Consider the following 18,938-nt stretch of genomic DNA (forward strand, 5'->3'; position numbering starts at 1 on the left):
CAAGTAATCTAGAATTTAATTCCAAGCTTGTTACTACTTCCCAACGTGTAAAAATTATTCTACATTTTAAGACCATATAAAGAATTTTTTTAAATTATGTCCATATCTATAAACAAAACATTTTCTCATGGAAATTTTAAGTCTACTACAACTCAAAATAGTGTAAAATTGCTTACCTCCAGGTTTATAAGATTGGAAAACTTGATCAGGCTTTCTTGTCTCTAAAAGCAGATCAAACATATATGTTGACTTCACTCCACCTAGTAGAAGTCCCATTGGTGTATCTTCTTCTCCTTCATATGATCGTTCTAGATAATCATGAAACTCGTCATATTTAACAAGGCGACAACAATCCAGGGGTATTACCTCTTCTAAATCCATCATCTAAAAGAAAACAATCCCCCAGCAAAAAGAAAAAAATATATAGATACTGTTTTAGTCTGGTGTGTAATGACACTACCAATAGGTCCTAACAAACAAAATCCACATACTTATGACTTGCATCAAAAATACCAAAGTTTATAGGCATTACTTGAACATTATTTTTAAATAACCATGTTTCATTATGCCTTAAATCATACAAACTGTGCTAATTTAAAGATATTTTTCATTTTTTTTTAAACTTTAGATGTAGACTCAACATCACTGTATCATAATCTATTGCTCTGTAATTACTACACTGGAAACATAAGGGAAACCAACCAACCAACTAGAATATGCATCTTTCGTTTTCTTTTTTTTTTTTGAGACAGGGTCTCACTCTTGCCCAGGCTAGAGTGAGTGCCGTGGCGTCATCCTAGCTCACAGCAACCTCAAACTCCTGGGCTCAAGCAATCCTCTGCCTCAGCCTCCTGAGTAGCTGGGACTACAGGCATGCGCCACCATGCCCAGCTAATTTTTTTTTTCATATGTATATTTTTTTAGTTGTCCAGATAGTTTCTTTCTATTTTTAGTAGAGACGCGGTCTCGCTCTTGCTCAGGCTGGTCTCAAACTCCTGACCTTGAGCGATCCATCCGCCTTGGCCTCCCAGAGTGCTAGGATTACAGGCGTGAGCCACCGCGCCCAGCCATCTTTCGTTTTCTTAATACAATTTGGAAGGGAACTGATAACTCATGTATTCAGTGACAGTCTTCCTAAGTATAGGAGGCCAGCATGTTTCTTAAGGCCACTGCAGCTTCTATGTTTCCCAAGTACCACCCCATTCCTATCTGGACATCCCTTTTAATATTAGCCTACAGAACAACTACATTTCATGGCACAAGAATTTCTACCATAAAATTTTCCTCTAGCTCATGTCACTAGTAGATGACATACACTGGATGCAATAACTCTTGATTAGGAAATAAGCCTCCTGCAGAAACATGGTAGGATTGCTTGGAAGTATTCAATGCCCATTTAATGTTTGCAATTATTTTTTAAAAAAGATTTGTAAGCCTTAGTGTGTCCCCATTGATCTCTACTCATCAGAAATCAAGCTCTAATTTTGGTATATAAGATTGACTTATTTCTCTCCGAGAATTGCCTGAGATACTTGCTTACAAATGCAAATTCCCAGGCTCCAAAACAGAAATTCTGATTCATTTGCAAGAATCAGTATTTTTAATAAGAATGTGACTCTGGTACAGGTTATGCTGGATCACACTTTGAGAAATAACGTCAGGTATCCTGTCTGCTATTTTTAGTTCCTCCTTGGTTCTATATATAATTATATATGAAATGATACAGTATGCAATTTTTTCTCAAAGTAACAATGGTTAAATTTCAGTCAAATTCTGTTAATGTTTACATGGAAAGGGGAAAAATTTAATTTGTCAAGTGTCACAAATGACATTTAGAATGACCTGATGCAAGAGTGCTTCCCTTTCTATTTGCCTTTCAAACATCACTAATAACTTACCATTATTCTCGGAACAAACTGCAAACCTCTATTCCTGCAAAGTCTCTAATTTCATTTTATGCTACTCTATGCCCATTCAAGACAATCTAAATACATTAATACTACTCCTTCTTTTATTAATAGTTTCTTGAATATACCAAGCACTTCCTCACCTAGAAGTTTTTGTACAAGCCTTTGCTCTACTTAGTATATTCTTCCCCAACTTTGTGCACAGTTGTCTCCTTCTCATGGATAAGGCCTCAGAATAAATTATCTCAATGTGCTACTGATTTACTTTATAGCAGTTAAATAATAAAATAATTGCAAATTGTGATGTTTAAATATTTTTTGTTTGTTTTTCCCAACAGACTGAAAACTCCATAAGGGCAGTGACCATGTTGTCCTCTCTGGTCTACCTCTAACACCTCATGTTGTCTTGTTCACTCTCGTATCTCTAATGCCTCATACAGTAGACCCTCAATAAATATCTGCTAAATGAATGAAAAGAACAAATAAATATTTTGTTTCTAATTCTAATTCTGGGATCTAGAAAGTTTAACTGACTTTCAGAGTGAGAAAGTTCTCAAAATCAACTGAGTATGCTCCAAAGAAAAGGTAGAAACTATACCCTCTAAGAGATATATGAATTAATAAGTTATAAAAGTTACTACAAGTGCTTATATTACTATTAACTATAATAAAAACTTGGAAAATCATATTACTACTGTTATATGAGTATCAATAAGTATATGCCAATAGTGCAATTAAACATACCTTATATGCCATTTCTACTGCTTCATTCAATGTCTTATCCTTATGAACCTCTAATTTATTTTCCATCATTACTTGTTTCACAGGATGCAAACAGAATAATTTTATCTAGAAAATGTAAAATATCATCAACTCAGCAAGAGTTAAAGCTGCATTCTTTCACAGACAGCATTTTTTTCCTAATTGTCAAAATACTGTAATTTTTTTAAGAACATAATTGAGACCATTCTTTCTCGTGTCTTTTTTTCTCACTTAATAACTGACAGTGATATGATGTCTCATGTCATAAAAAATTCAAAAACATTAATTTTAACAATTTTATGTTTTTTATAAGGATGTATCATTAATTTATATAATCATTTCCCTACCAATATACATTCAGGTTATTTCCAGTGTTTCCCTAGTTTGGATAATACTGGGATGAATATCCCATAGTCAATATTTTTACAGTATCTGTGATTATTTCATTAGGTAATATTTATATAAGAGAAATTATATAAGAATATAAATTTGCTTAAGGGTCTTGATAAATACCACTCAAATTCTATTCAGAAAGGTTTTACTGATTTATTCTTCTTGTAGTAGGGTATGCGAATGCCCACCTCACTGCAGCCTCACCAGCAATGAACATTATCACTACATATACGTTACTGAGCTTCTATGCATCAAATTAAACCAAATTTTACCTTTGTAGTACAGTCAGTTACACTGCTTAATGATCATAACAGCATAACTGTCTACAGAATCAACTCAATGTGTTAGTTAGAATTACAGTTAAACAAAATAAAATTATGAAATACAACCTTGCATGTATTGCGCTCAATTTCTCGTTGCCTCTTTTCTTGTTCTTCCAACTCTCTCTCTTTCTGCACCAAGTTTTTAATGTGTTCTGGGTATTCATCCACTTCTAGAAATTCTATTAATAATAAAAACAGGATAAGGCCATGTCACTGAAATTGAGCTCCCTTTATTCATTCTGTTCTACTATGCTCCTATAATATATACTTCTACAATAGCACTCGTGGAAATATATTTCAACTATATTCTTAACTTGGAACATGAGCTTCTTGAGACAAGAGTGAAGAGGTAGTTGATAATGGCACAGGGTTAGGTCTCATATTTTAAAAAGGTATATATTTATCCAAAATGGCTCTTGGCTTCAGAACAACTCCAGTATGTAGATTAAGATTTTAGAATGAAAAAGCCCCTCTGAAACTCGGAAGTAATTTCTGATTCCAGATTGTGCCATCACCATCAAACTGTGTGACTCTGGGCAAGTTTACTTCTCAAGAGCTAACCTTCTTAGCTTATTGATAGTGCCTACACCATAAAGTTATTACCTGGGATATAATAAAACTTAATAAATGCAGTTGCTGCTACTATTACTACAAATGCTATTTATTTGTCTATTATTATTCTCTAATAATATCTTTCCTTTGTTCTCAAAGCAATCTTTTAGCTGCCTTCTAACCAAAGAAGGTAGATTCACAAAATCAATAACTATATCTGTTATATTTCTGCTTCTATTATATATACAGTCAAGATTAATTTGAATAAAGAAAAAGTGATTATTTCTAAGGTTACTTTTAAAACAACTAGTTAAAGGAAAACAGTATCTACAAAAAATGGCTACCACAGACCTATGTATGAATAATTATTTTTGCAAAAGTTTTTAATAATCAGAACTTCATAGTATTCAAAGTATTAAGTGACAATATGAGATTATGATGCCATTTAATAAAGCCAATTATTATTTGGCATTAAATAGGGAGAATAATTTATATCAAAAACATCATGCCTCTGTGTAAGGTAAAAAGCCACTGTTAGAAATGAGCTATAATTTTTAAAATATTCTATATCATATCAGACAGCGCCCTCTGGTGTTTCAGCACAAAACTAGAGTTGGGGGAGTAGATAAAGGAAGGCTGAGTTACTGCACTACTAGAAAGCAGGGTTCACATAAGATATATAAATTACTATCCTGGCTCTGCTTCCAGATAACTATGACCTGGGATATTACACTTTGGGGTAGAGGTTTTTTTTCTGATACAGTAAGAATGATTACTTCTGCTCTTAAATCTCTATTCTGAAATAACTTATTATAATTTCTATTTATTTTTTCATTAATTCCACAGTAAATTTTTGAACTAGTATATGACAGATCCTAGAATATACCTTTGGTGAAAAGATGAATAAGTCCTAAGCCTTGTACCAACTCAATTCACAATCTAATGAAGGTTCACAAAAGTATGAGCGTAAACATTATTATGCTCAAAACAGATTTACCAATAGCATGGTATTGTTTAGTTTCCAAACAAGGGAAATATGCTGAAGTCAAAGACACTGATTATATTTTTTTTAATTATAAAAAGAATATGAGCAAACATATCACCTGTATATGTATCTGTATGTACACATACACTTTCACACACATACACCCCCACCTATTTTCAATACTGCCTCAGAGAGTCAGAGTTAGCAAGAAAAAACAAGAACTGCTATGTTTTAAAGGAATAATTACCAAAAAAAGAGGTAAACAAATATGTTTTATATACAAGATTATTTCTGAGATTCTTAATAAAATTAAAACATATAAAGGATGTGTACTAGATTCATAAAGCTTTAACTTGCTTTTCAATTAAATAAGCAGAGATATTTAACTCTAGTTCCCAAAAATGTTTCTAAAGTGGTACACTAGAAGTTCAGGACATCTAGGGTCTCCAATTCAAAGCATTTAGATACTAAAATACTCAAAAAACTTGAAACTGAAAAAAAGCAATAATAGCTAAATTTGAGTTTTTACTATATACCAGATATGATGCTAAATGCTTGAACTGTTATCTCATTAAAATTTTTATAAGAACCCTGCAAAATACTATTATTCCCACTTTACAGATGTGGAAAGAATGGCTTAAAAAGGTTAAGTAGCTTGCTCTACGACACGCAGCTGGTGAGTTATGACAAGGTTGGGTTTATCATCACTGCACCAAACTGCACATAATATAATCTTACTATAAATAAATATGCTTACAAATAAACATCCAATTTATTTAATGACCAGTAGGTTTTATTTACCTCTCGGTGTATTAAAAAATAACTCAACAAGCTTTTTTCAAGTGTTTTTCCAATTTGGTATTATTTCATAACAGTCTTTACAATTAATTCTCCCAGGCAACTTAATTATCCTATCATTTAAAAGTGGTTATCTGGGTTTGCAAAATTTACAAAAGAAATTAAGTTTACAATATACGTTAAAATCAAGTAACTGTAGGTTAACATACTTGCATTTCTTGCTGGATCCTTCAGTCTATATATCAGCATATATGCATTCGTGGAGCTAGCAGAAATATAAAAAAGATTAATAGCTACAAAAAGTAGGTTTAAAGATTCCATTTCCTAGCATCAAATATTTATTTTAAATTGTGATTTTTTTCTTTCAAATAATTAGAAATTCATGCCACTGCTCACAGACACATTCACATTTAAAACATTCCAGAAGAAAGGAAAATCTATTTTGTTTTTAATGACAAAGTTATGAGAAGATTCCATACCTCCTCCTGGTAACATTGTAAAGTCTGCAACAAAGCTGTGTACTAGAATGACTACAACAGTTAAGTCAGGAGTCAACAATTTTTTTCTGGAAAGGACTAGATACTATTATAAAAATCTTAGGCTCTGTAAGCCACATGGCCTGTGTTGTTGTTATAGTACAAAAGCATTAACGCAAAATCTATAAACAAGTGACTATGTTAGTGTTTAATAAAACTTCACTTCCAAATTTTGGAGGCAGGCTAGATTTGTCTCATAGGTTGTAGTTTGCCAATAACTGCGTTAAATCTTTGATGACAAAACACATTGAGAAGCTATAATGAATTCTAACTTATAAACACTAAAAATTAGGAAATTACTTACCTTGCAAAAGCACTGGAATAATATCCTCTACTTCCTGAAGATCCACCATGTGTTTTCTTAATGTCCTCTTGTGTTATCTAAAAAGTTGTTATTTTCCTTTTTTGTAAAATCCGTAACACTGCTGTAACCAAATCTTTTAACTTCAGAGTTAAATGCCATATAAGATCTTCAAAATGGCCCATATCAATTAACAAAATATAACTATAATCAGTGGCTGCTTACTAGCCAGCCAGTTCTAGAGCTCCTAATCACACACGAAGCACAAATAGCATGTGTGACAGTACAGGGCAAGAGGAAAATTGGTAGTCTATCTCTGGAGACATTCAGCAAGCCCCAAATAAATCAAAACAAAGAAATAGAGACAATAAACAAAATCAGGAAATTTACTAAAAGCAAAAATGAAAGACTGGTTTGATATGGGTCTTAAGGTGCATCACTAGACAAATCCTCTCATTTTTAATAAAGCCTACTGTTGATTAGAAACATCCCTACTGCTGTCTCTCAAAATAATCTTAAAAGATACCTCCTTACCCTGCTGACATGTTGATCATTGAAGCTGTACCACTGCTCATCACTGAATGACTTTATACATGCATAGTAATGACCACCAGCAGCACTTCCCGAATGAACCATAACAGAGAAGAGTTCATAAATCAGGGAATTCTAAGGGGAAAAAGTAAAAGTGACTCAGAGGAGAGGAAAAATACTGAATCCTTATTTCTTTATTTCCTATTTTTTTTCTAGTAACACATAGTGAAGTAACATGGTAGTTGTCCTCTGTATCAAAGGTCAACTTTCCCCTTAAAATAAAATTAAAATGGCAAGTCACCAAATAATTTTATATACCACAAGTTTCAGAAGTTCCATTCAGTATATTTTTTCACATTTTAATTATGCTATACTCTATGGAACTATACATACCTGTACATAAAAACTTATTTATGTAATAATTAAATAACAGTCCAAAATTTTAGAAGCAGGTGCTAAATACAAGGCTGTTCTAATATGTACAGTCAAGATAAAAAACTGACAAGTAACATTGTTTTTTATTCAAATAAGATTCTATTTCCTTTACAAATGAGCTGTGCAATATATTTGGAATGTCTATTAATATATTTATGTAATCTGTGATATAGTGATTTACTGATTTAATATCTCTCACTTATATTAAGAATGAATCCCAAATTATATTATCTATAATAAATTAAATTAAAATTGTTTAACAGTTTCCTGTTCTGCAAACAATTCTTCACTGCTTGGAAATAAAGATTATTTTAAGCAAACCTCAAGGAATTTGTGGAAGAAAATAGAAATAAAAAGGCAACTGATAAAAAGAGGTGATTTACAAACAACTTGTCTTTATATTTTGGACTATCTTTTCTTTCAGAAGCCCAGGCACTTCACAGCTCCTAAGACAGTTTGAGATACTGGGTAATTCCACCAAAAGAATGCACAGGAAGGAAGATGGAGATAAAGGATTCCCCAGTTGATAACAAGCAAGCTTTATTTATTCACTTTTCTACAACTAGGGTTTCTCTTCTTTATTCTTTGCTTGAAAAGCATTTTAGCCTTTGGTCACTTTATGTGACTTAATTTATTACTTAGTGAAATTTCTAGAACAAATTCTGAAAATGTCTGAAAACTTCTTTACATCCTTCACATTTTATTCCTATAACTAAAATTAATCACAGTGGTGATAGGGGGAAGGTTTCAGAATTTACCTGCAATCCAAAATTTGTGTTTAAGCATTAAACAACTTATGAAATGTGGTAATTCCATGCTATTAAAGTGCTTTGAATGTAGTAGGTAAATAGTTTATCATCACAGGTTTTTCATATATCAAATCTTTAAAGAGCACCTCGTGAAAGTGTAAAGAAACAACCAAAATATCCCTAAATGAATTTGAGACACTATAAAATCCTGATATGACTGGATGATATGAGCAATATCTTATGAATAGAACTTCTATTTAAAAAACAAACAGAAAAAGCCTACCAATCAACAGCTATACATTTTTAAGTTTCAGAATTATCAAATTCTGAATTATCTGAATTATCTAAATCAGAATCATCAAAGCCAAAACAATTAGGAAAATTCTAATGGTAGCAACTTCTGGATGATAATAATTGTGGTATATTCTCAAGACTGTATCACCTTCCAAATTAGAATTGCATATATCATATATTATTAGCAAAAGATAATATAGTCTACATGAAAGAGTAAGAGTTCTCAAATGTAATTTTAGTTTCAAATCACAGATTGGAAGAGGTAAGAAGGGGAGTAAAGCAACTTCATCCAAATCTAGAATTATAATTTTTAAATAAAATTACATAAAAACATATTCTAATATTTTCATCTCATTTAATATACTGCTTAACAACATAATACATTACTCTTAATAAAAAGGGTATAAATCTTCAAGCATGGTACTGGCAAACAAAATTATAAATTTCTAGATCTAAACAGAACATCAGAAAGCATCTGGTCCAAACGCCTCTAAAATGTATCAACTGAAAGGCACATAGATTAAATGATATGCCCAAAGTGACGCAACTTGTTAATGGCAAAGTCAGAACTAAAACCTAGATCATTTGACCCTCTAATGCAGGGGTCAAACAGTGAATATTTTAGGCTTTGTGGGCCATATGGTCTCTGTCACAACTACTGAACTCTGTAATTATAACACAAAACTGGCCATAGACAATATATAAACAATAGGAGTGGCTGTGCTTCAATAAAACTTTATTTACCAGAACAGGTAGCACTAAGCAACAGACTTGAAAGCTCAGAGAACGTCAAACAGGATAAACACAGAAGGGGAAATAAAAAAAAAAAAAGAACCTCTTGTATTAAGACAAAGAAAAAATCTTCAAGGGAGCTAGAGGGAAAAAACACCTTCTCTATAGAGGAACAAGGATAAGAATTACAGCACGTTTTTCATTATAAACGATAAGCAAGGACAAAGTATAGTGAAATATTTCAACTGTTGAAGGAAAAATTACTACCAACTTAGAATTCTATATTCAGTGAAATAATCCTTCAAAAGTGAAGGAGAGAAACTAGCAATCAACAGCAAAAGGAAAACTGGAAAATTCACGAATAAGTGTAAATTTAACAACATATTCTTAACAACCAATGAGTCAAAGAAGAAATCACAAGGGAAATTAGAAAATATCTTGAGACAAATGAAAACAAAAACACAACACACCAAAACTTATGGAATGCAGCAAAGGCAGTACTAAGAAGAAAGTTCATAGCTATAAATGCCTACATTAGAAAAAAATCTCAAATCAACAACCTAACTTTACACCCAAATTAGAAAACAACAAACTAAACTCAAAGTTAGCAGAAGGAAGGAAAGAATGGAGATTAGAGCAGAAATAAATTAAATAGAGAATAGAATAACAATAGAAAAAAAATCAACAAAACTAAGAGCCGACCTTTTGAAAGCTCAACAAAATCAACAATCCCTTAGCCAGACTGAGAAAAAAAGAGAAAAGACTCAAATAACACAAATCAGAAATGAAAGGAGATACTGCAATAAAAAGAATCATAAGAGACTACTACAAATAATTACATACCAACAACTTGGATAACCTAGAAGAAATGGGTAAATTTCTATAGACATAAGCTCACCAACACTGACTGATGAAGAAATAAAAAATCCAAACAGACACTATAACTAGTAAGGAGACTGCATCAGTAATCAAAAGCCTACCATCAAAGAAAAGCCCAAGACCAGATGTCTTTGCTAGAGAATTCTACCAAACATTTAAAGAAGAATTATTACAACACCAATCCTTCTCAAACTTCTCTGAAAAAGTGAAGAGGAGAAAACACTTCCAAACTCATTCTATTACTTTGATACTCAAATCAGACAAAGATACTACAAGAAAACTACAGACGAACATCCTTGATGAATATTGATGCAAAAATCCTTAACAAAGCACTAGCAAACCAAATTCAACAACACACTAAATGACCACATGGGTTTTATTCCTGGAATGCAAGGATGGTTCAACATATGAAAATCAATCAATGGAATACACTACATTAACAGAATGAAGGACAAAAAGCACATGATCATCTTGATTGATACAGAAAAAGCATATGACAAAATTCAACACCCTTTCATGACAAAAACAGTAAACTAGGAATAGAAAAAAATTACCTCAACATAATAAAATCCTTATCTGAAAAGCCAATAGCTAACATCATACTAAATGATGAAAAACTGAAAGTGTTTCCTATAACATCAGAAATCAGGCAATGATGCTCACTCTTACTACTTCTATTCAACGTAGTACTGGAAATCCTAGCCATAGCAGTCAGATAAGAAGAAGAAATAAAAGGTATCCAAATAGGAAAGAAAGAAGTAAAATTATTTCTGTTCACAGATGACAATCTTGTATGTAGAAAACTCCACAGATTCCACACAAAAAACTGCCAGAATAAAGGAATTCAGCAAAATGGCTCAGTACAAAAATCAACATGCAAAAATCTATTGCATTTCTAAGCATTAACAATGAACAGTCTGAAAAGAAAACTAAGAAAACAATCCTGTTTCTAATAGGATCAAAGAGAATAAAATGCTTACGAAAAAATTTAACCAATAGAGTCATACACTGAAAACCACAAAACACCACAGAAAGAAATTAAAGACAAATAAATGGAAAGACATTTTGTGTTCATCAATTGGAAGACCTAATATTGTTGAATGTCCACACTATACAAAGCAGATTCAATGTAATCCATGCCAAAATCCCAAAGGCAATTTTTTCAAAAATAGAAAAAACATCTTAAAATTCATATATAATCTCAAAGAACCTTAAATAGTCAAAATAATCTTGAGAAATAAAAACATAGTTGGAGGCCTCATACTTTCTGATTTCAAAAAATATTACCAGGCTATAGTAATCAAAACAGTATCATACTGACATAAAGATAGATATATGAACCAACAGAACAGAAAAGAGAACTCAGAAATAAACCTTCATGTGTATGGTCAAATGATCTTTGACAAAGGCTACACAATGGGTAAAAGGAAAAGGATAGTTTCTTTAATAATTGGTGCTGAGAAAAGCAGATATTCACAAGTAAAAGAATGAAGTTATACAAAAAATTAAGTCAAAATGGATTAAAGACCTAAACATAAGACCTGAAACTATAAAACTCCTTGAGGAAAACAAGGGAAAAGCTTCCTGACATTGGATTTATCAATGACCAAAATGACAGGCAACAAAAGCAAAAATGGACAAAAGAGACTACATTAAAGACTTCTGTGCAGCAAGGGAAACAATCAACAGGGTGAAAAAGCCCCCTACAGAATGGGAGAAAATATTTGCAAATCATCTATCTGATAAAGGGTTAATATCCAGAACATAAAAAGAACACCTACAAACTCAACAAGCCCAATTAAAAAATGGGTGAAAAACCTGAATAGATATTTTTCCAAAGAAGACGCAAGTGGCCAAGAAGCATATAAAAAGATGCTCAATATCACTAATTATTAGGGAAATGGAAATAAAAACAACAATGAGATATCACCTTACACTCATTACGATAGCCAATATCAAAAAACCAGCAAAGTGTTCACAAGGATGTAGAAAAATCTGAACCCTTGTGGACTGTTGGTGGAAATGTAAAATGGTACAGCCACTATGGAAAAAAGTATGGTATTTCCTCAAAAGAATTAAAAGTGAAATAACCATAGGATCCAACAATCCCACTTCTGGCTATATACTCAAAAGAATGGAAAGCAGGATCTTAAAGAAATATCTGCACAGCTATGTTCATGGCAACATTATTCACAATAGTCCAAAGGCAGAAGCAACCCAAGTATCCATTTACTGATAAAAGGATATACAAAATGTGGTATATACATGCAATGGAATAAAAAGAGATTCTGACACATGCTACAACACAGATGAACCTTGAAGACACTATGCTAAGTTAAAAAAGCCAGTCATAAAAAGACAAATACTGTAGGATTCTACTTATATCAGGTACCTTAAAATAGTCAAAACTCTTAGAAACAGAAAGTAGAATGGTGGTTGCCAGGGGCTGGACAGAGTGAGAAAAAGGAAGTTGTTCAATGCATACAGAGTTTCAGTTTTGCAAGATGAAAAAGTTCTAGAGATCTGTTGCACAACAAAGTACATATCATTATTACTATAGAACTGTATACTAAAAAAATTAATGAGAGTAAATTTTATGATTTTGACCAATAATTAAAAAAAAAACCGTGAAGGAGAAATAAAGACTTTCTCAGACTTTCAAACAAAAACTGAGGGAACTCATCACCAGCTGCCTTGCTCTGTGAGAAATGTTAAAAGAAGTTTTTTAGGCAGAAAGAGAAAATTACATAGATCAGAAACTTGTATCTACATCAAGAAGGAAGAACATCAGAGAAGGAATAAATGAAGGGAAAATAAAATATTTCATATTTCTTATTCTTAGTTAATCTATTATAAAAGATAACTATTTAAAGCGACAATAGTAACAAATCTATTGGGTGATTAGAGCATATAGATAAATGAAATGAATGAGAGCAATGTCACTAGAGATGGGAGGAAGGCAATGGAAATACTTTGTTACAAGGTACCTACTCTAAACACGAAGCAATATAGTGTTATTTGAAGGTCAATTTAGCTTAGTTAAAAATTTACATTGTAAACTCTACACCAACCACTAAAAAAACCTTTTTAAATATAATTGATACACTATAAGAGGAGATAAAATTGAATCATATAAAATGCTCAATTCAGAGAAGACAGAAAATGAGGGAGAAAAAAAGAAAACAAAACCAAATGCAATGAATAGAAAATAGTTACAAACATGGTAGACATTAATCAAACCATATCAATAATCACTCTAAATGTGAATGGTCTAACACACCAATTAAACAACAGAGACTGTCTAAAAAACAAGACACAACTATTTGTTGTCTAAAAGAAACCCAGTTTAAATATAAAGACATGTAGATTAAAAATAAAGGGTCAGAATGGAAAAAATACACTGTCTCATTTCAAAAGAATGCTGGAGTAGCTATTAATATATTAATTCCAGACAAAGCACACTTCAGAAAGAGGAAGAATATCACATAAAGTGGAGTTTACATAATAATAAGAGGGTCAGTTTTCCAAGAGAGCATAACAATCTCAAATGTGTATGCACCTAAGAAGAGAGTGCCAAAATACATGCAGCAAAAATGGATAGAGCTGAAAGTAGAAACAGACAAACCATTAATGTAGTTGGAGATTTCAACACCCTTCTGTCAGTGATAGATGAAGCAGGCAGAAAATCAGTAAAGACACAGAAGACCTGGACAGCATTATCAATCAACTAGATGTAATTGATATTTACAGAGTACTACACCCAACAACAGAATATAAATTCTTCTTAAGCTCACACTGACCACTCACTAAGATAAACTACACAAAACATACCTTACCAAATTTAAAAGAATGGAAATAACACAAAGCATGTTCTGGGACCAAAATGCAATTAAACTAGAAATCAGTAACAGAAAAGTAGCTAGAAAAATCAGAAATAGTTGGAAATTAAACAAAATACTTCTAAATAACCCATGTGTCAAAGAAGAAATCTCAGGAGAATTTTAAAATATTTTCAACAAAATGAAAATGAAACTAACTTTTCAAAATTTGTGAGATGCTGGAAAAGCAGTATTTGGAAAGAAATATGCAGCATTAAATGTGTAAATTAAAGAAGAAGCCTCTAGAATCAATAAACCAAGCTTTTATCTTGGGAGACTAGAGGAAGAGCATTTTAAGCCTAAAGCAAGCGGAAGAAAACAAATAGTAAAAAAAAACAGAGCAGAAATAAATTAAACTGAAAACAGGAAAACAATAGAGAAAGTCAACAAAACCAAAAGCTGACCCTTTGAAAATAATTAATAAAAATGGCAAATCTCTAATTAGACTAATCAAGAAAAAAAGAGACACAAATTGCCAATATCAGAATGAAAGAAAGTCCATCACTGCATTAAAAAGACAATTAAAAGGACAATAAAGGAATACATTGAACAACCCTGTGCCGACAATTTTGATAACTTAGAGAAGATGGACCATTTCTTAAAAATTATGAACTATATCAAAATTCAGAAAGAAGAGAAAGATAATCTGAATAGCCCTATATCTACTAAAAAATAGAATCAATAATTAATAACTTTCTAAAAATGACAGCACCAGGTCCAGATAATTTCACTGGCAAATTCTACCAAACATTTAATAAAGAAATAATACCAATTCTCCACAAGCTCTAAAGGCAAAGGGAACACTCCCTAACTCATTCTATGAGCCCGGCATGACCAGAACCAGATAAAGTCATTAAAAGAAAGGAAAACTGCAGACCAATGCTTCTCATGAACACAGATGCAAAAATCTTCTGCAAAATATTAGCTGATCAAATCCAGCCATATATAAAAAGAATTATATACTATGACAAAGTAGGATTTACTCTAGGTATGCAAAAACGATTTAACATTAGAAAACCAATCTATGTAATTCAGGCTAAAGAAGAAAAATCATGTTAACTGACACAGAAAAATCATTTGACAAAATCCAACACCCATTCATGATAAAAACTCTCAACAAACAAATTAGGAACAGAGGCAAACTTCAACTTGATAAAGAACATTCCCCCCCAAACCCCCCCCGCCCCGAAACAAGAAAAAACAGAGCCAACATCACACTTCATGGAAAGAGACTGAAAGCTCTCCTCTGAAGACTGGGAACAAGGCAAGGATGTTCTCTCTCACCACTCCTATTCAATACTGTTTTGGAAGTCCTACCTAGTGCAATAAGACAAAAACATATTGGAAAGGAAGAAATAAAACTGTCTTTAATCTCAGATGACATGATTGTCTATATAAAAAAACAGGCAAGGGGCTGGATTTGACTCCTGAGCCACAGTTTGCCAACTCTTGCTAGAAAGCCAGGTTTTTAATACTAAGTTATAATCTATCCACTGCATTATTCATTACACAGAAATCCCTGCTCATTTGTCTGCCCTGAATAAGACAGGTAATTTTAAAAGGTGGGGTCAAATGGTGGTGAGAAGAATGGCCTTGGTCTAAAAACAGATTTATGAAAGTGAACTCTATTCTTAAGTTATTCTTTAAAAATCCCTATATTTAATATGACTCTGTAAAACCTGAATTAGTGATCAGTCTTCATATTAGTGATTTATATATATTATTGACACCATGCTTAAGATATTTTATCTGTAATACTCCCCTCAATAAAGCAGAATATATGAATGTGAAAAAAATTGATAAAACCTTGAAGTCATTGACACAGAGACAAAAATGATCCTATCCTAGAGATTATCCAGTTGTGGTTTTTCAAATTATAATCCATGGAACTATATCATTTTTCAAAATGTCTTAAGGACTGTTACAGGAGAGGAGAAAAAAACTAAGGGCTGTGGCTTTCCCTTACCTCGAAAAGATCAGATCTATTGTTAACTGCTTCACAGAGTGTTCCATTGCCAGAAATTTTAAAAATCAGTGGATCTAATCCAATGCTTTCATTTTTGAATATGAGAAAACTCAGATGAGATAAGATTAAGAGACTTGCTGCAACTTCAAAGGCAGAGATGGTACTAGAATCTTGGTTTCCTGACTACTAGGCACCCTTTCTACAACATCATCTGGCTTACTTACATAGTTATAGTTCAGTCCCCAGAAATTAATGTTCTCACTTATAAGTATTAATAGTTTTTCCTAAAGTTTAATTACAATCGGATATATACATACATTAAAAAAATCTTTAAGTGTTAACTCTCAGAAATCAAGCTCTTTTTTAAAAAAATTTCAGAATATTACAGGGGTACAAACGTTTTGTTTACATGGATTATTTTTTTACAGTTTGAGTCAAAGTTGTGTGTCCATCACCCACATAGTGTGCACTGTACCCATTAGGTGTGAATTTACCCATTCCCTCCTCCCCCCCAACACCTGCTTGATTTCCATTGAATTTTACTACCATATGTATACAAGAGTGTTAATCACTTAGTTCCAATTCAATAGTGAGTACATGTGATGTTTGTTTTTCCATCTTTTTTTTTTTGAGACAGAGTCTGGCTCTGTTGCCCTGGCTAGAGTGCCATGGCGTCAGCCTAGCTCACAGCAACCTCAAACTCCTGGGCTCAAGCGATCCTCCTGCCTCAGCCTCCTGAGTAGCTGGGACTACAGGCATGCGCCACCATGCCAGGCTAATTTTTTCTATATATATATTTTTAGTTGTCCAGATAATTTCTTTCTACTTTTAGTAGAGACGGAGTCTCACTCTTGCTCAGGTTGATCTCGAACTCCTGACCTTGAGCAATCCACCAGCCTCTGTTTTTCCATTTTTATAATACTTCACTTAGGAGGATGGTCTTCAGTTCTATCCAGGTTGTTACAAAAGGTATTAGTTCACCATTTTTTTATGGCTGAGTAACACTCCATGGTATGCATGCATTTTGTAATTCATTGATATACTGATGAGCACTCAGGTTGTTTCCACATCTTTGCGATTGTGAATTGTGCTGCTATAAACATTCTAGTGCAAGTATCTTTTTTTCCTTTGAGTAAATACCTAGCAGTGGGATCGCTGGATCAAATGGTAGGTCTACCTTTAGTTCTTTGAGGTATCTCCACACTACTTTCCATAGAGGTTGTACTAGTTTGCAGTCCCACCAACAGTGTATAAGTGTTCCTTTCTCTCCACATCCATGCCAGCATCTATTGTTTTGGGATTTTTTGATAAGAGCCATTCTCGTTGGAATTAGGTGATATCTCATTGTGGTTTTGATTTGCATTTCCCTGATGATTAGAGACTTAGAACATTTTTTTCATGTGTTTTTTGGCCATTAGTTTATCTTCATTTGAAAAGTTTCTGTTCATGTCTTTTGCCCACTTTTTAATGGTGTTTAATTTTTTCTTGCTGATTTGCTTGAGTTCTTTGTAGATTCTGGTTATAAGCCCTTTATTGGATGTATAGCGCACAAATATTTTCTCCCATTCTGTAGATCAAATTATCTTATATAATTGTTTGTATTCCGTAACATATAGAATAGTATCTAGACCTTGATAAAATTGTTGAAATGTACACATTTTTCAGATAAAATTAGCACTGTTATTATTAGAATACCACATTATCCTTGATAAAGCAAAGTATTCTTGTCCTCACAACACATGTGTTTCTAAAGAGTTGTGTAGCTTCTCACATTTTTAAAAAAACAAACAAAAATTTTTAAAAAGACTTTGCTGAATTTATTTATCAATTCCAGATTCAGCCTCTTGGCAGATCTTTGGGATTTTCTAGATATAAGATCCTATCACCAGCAGAAAGCGACAGTTTGACTTCTTCTTTCCCCATTTGGATACCCTCGATTTCCTTCTCTTGTCTGATTGCTCTGGATAGGACTTTCACCATCATGTTGAACAGAAGTGGTGACAATGGGTAACCTTGTCTGGTTTCAGTTCTAAGCAGAAATGTCTTCAATTTTTCCCCATTCATTATGATGTTGACTGTAGGTGTGTTGTATATGGCTTTTATAATATTGAGGTATGTTTTCTCTATTCCTATTTTGTTAAGAATTCTTTTCATAAAAGGGTGCTGAATTTTGTCAAATGCTTTTTCTGCATCTATCCAAAGAATCATATAGTCTGTTTTTTCTTCTATTTATGTGGTGAATCACATTTACAGATTTGCATATATTGAACCATCCTTGCATCTCTGGGATGAAGCCCACTTGATTGTGATGAATTATTGATCACATCCTAGGCCACAAAACACATCTCAACAAATTTAAAAAAACAGAAATTATACCATGTATCTTCCATCATAGGGGAATAAAATTAGAAATCAATTCCAACAGAAACACTCAACTCTACACAAAGTCATGGAAAATAAACCACCTACTACCGAATAAGTTATTGGGTCAAGGAGGAAATTAAGAAGGAAATCAAAAGATTCTTTGAACTAAATGACAAGAGGTCACAAGTTATCAAAATCTGTTGGCTTCAGCAAAAGCTATCATAAGAGGAAATTTCATAGCCATAAATGCCTACATCAAAAAGACAGAAAGATCACAAATCAACAATCTAATGAATCGTCTCAAGGAATTAGAAAAGGAAGAGCAAATTAATCCCAAACCCAGAAAAGAAATAACTAAGGTCAGAGCAGAACTAAATAAAATTACTAACAAAACAATTACACAGAAGATTAATGAAACAAAAAGTTAGTTCTTTGAAAAGGTGGACAAAATCAACAGGCCTCTTGCTAGATTAACCAGAAACAGAAAAGAAAGGACCCTAATAAATTTAATCAGAATGAAAAAGGAGATATTACAACTGATATCACAGAAATA

The 18,938-nt window shown here is 32.6% G+C and overlaps 1 protein-coding gene across 3 annotated transcripts in view; it reads right to left on the reverse strand.

Annotated features, from left to right (window-relative positions):
* Positions 1 to 18,938, reverse strand: part of USP47 (ubiquitin specific peptidase 47) — a 115,674-nt gene that overhangs the window by 20,667 nt on the left and 76,069 nt on the right. For all 3 annotated transcript variants that reach the window (XM_012654407.1, XM_012654406.1, XM_012654405.1), the window contains 6 exons: positions 7,092 to 7,223; positions 6,561 to 6,637; positions 5,930 to 5,985; positions 3,452 to 3,564; positions 2,652 to 2,756; positions 177 to 384 (listed from right to left, as the gene is read on the reverse strand). In XM_012654407.1, the coding sequence (XP_012509861.1) occupies positions 177 to 384; positions 2,652 to 2,756; positions 3,452 to 3,564; positions 5,930 to 5,985; positions 6,561 to 6,637; positions 7,092 to 7,223 (691 nt within the window). The remainder of the gene's footprint in view (positions 1 to 176; positions 385 to 2,651; positions 2,757 to 3,451; positions 3,565 to 5,929; positions 5,986 to 6,560; positions 6,638 to 7,091; positions 7,224 to 18,938) is intronic.

The sequence above is a fragment of the Propithecus coquereli genome, unplaced genomic scaffold, assembly GCF_000956105.1.
Source record: "Propithecus coquereli isolate 6110/MARCELLA unplaced genomic scaffold, Pcoq_1.0 Scaffold44, whole genome shotgun sequence".
In the NCBI taxonomy this organism is placed as follows: Eukaryota; Metazoa; Chordata; class Mammalia; order Primates; family Indriidae; genus Propithecus; species Propithecus coquereli.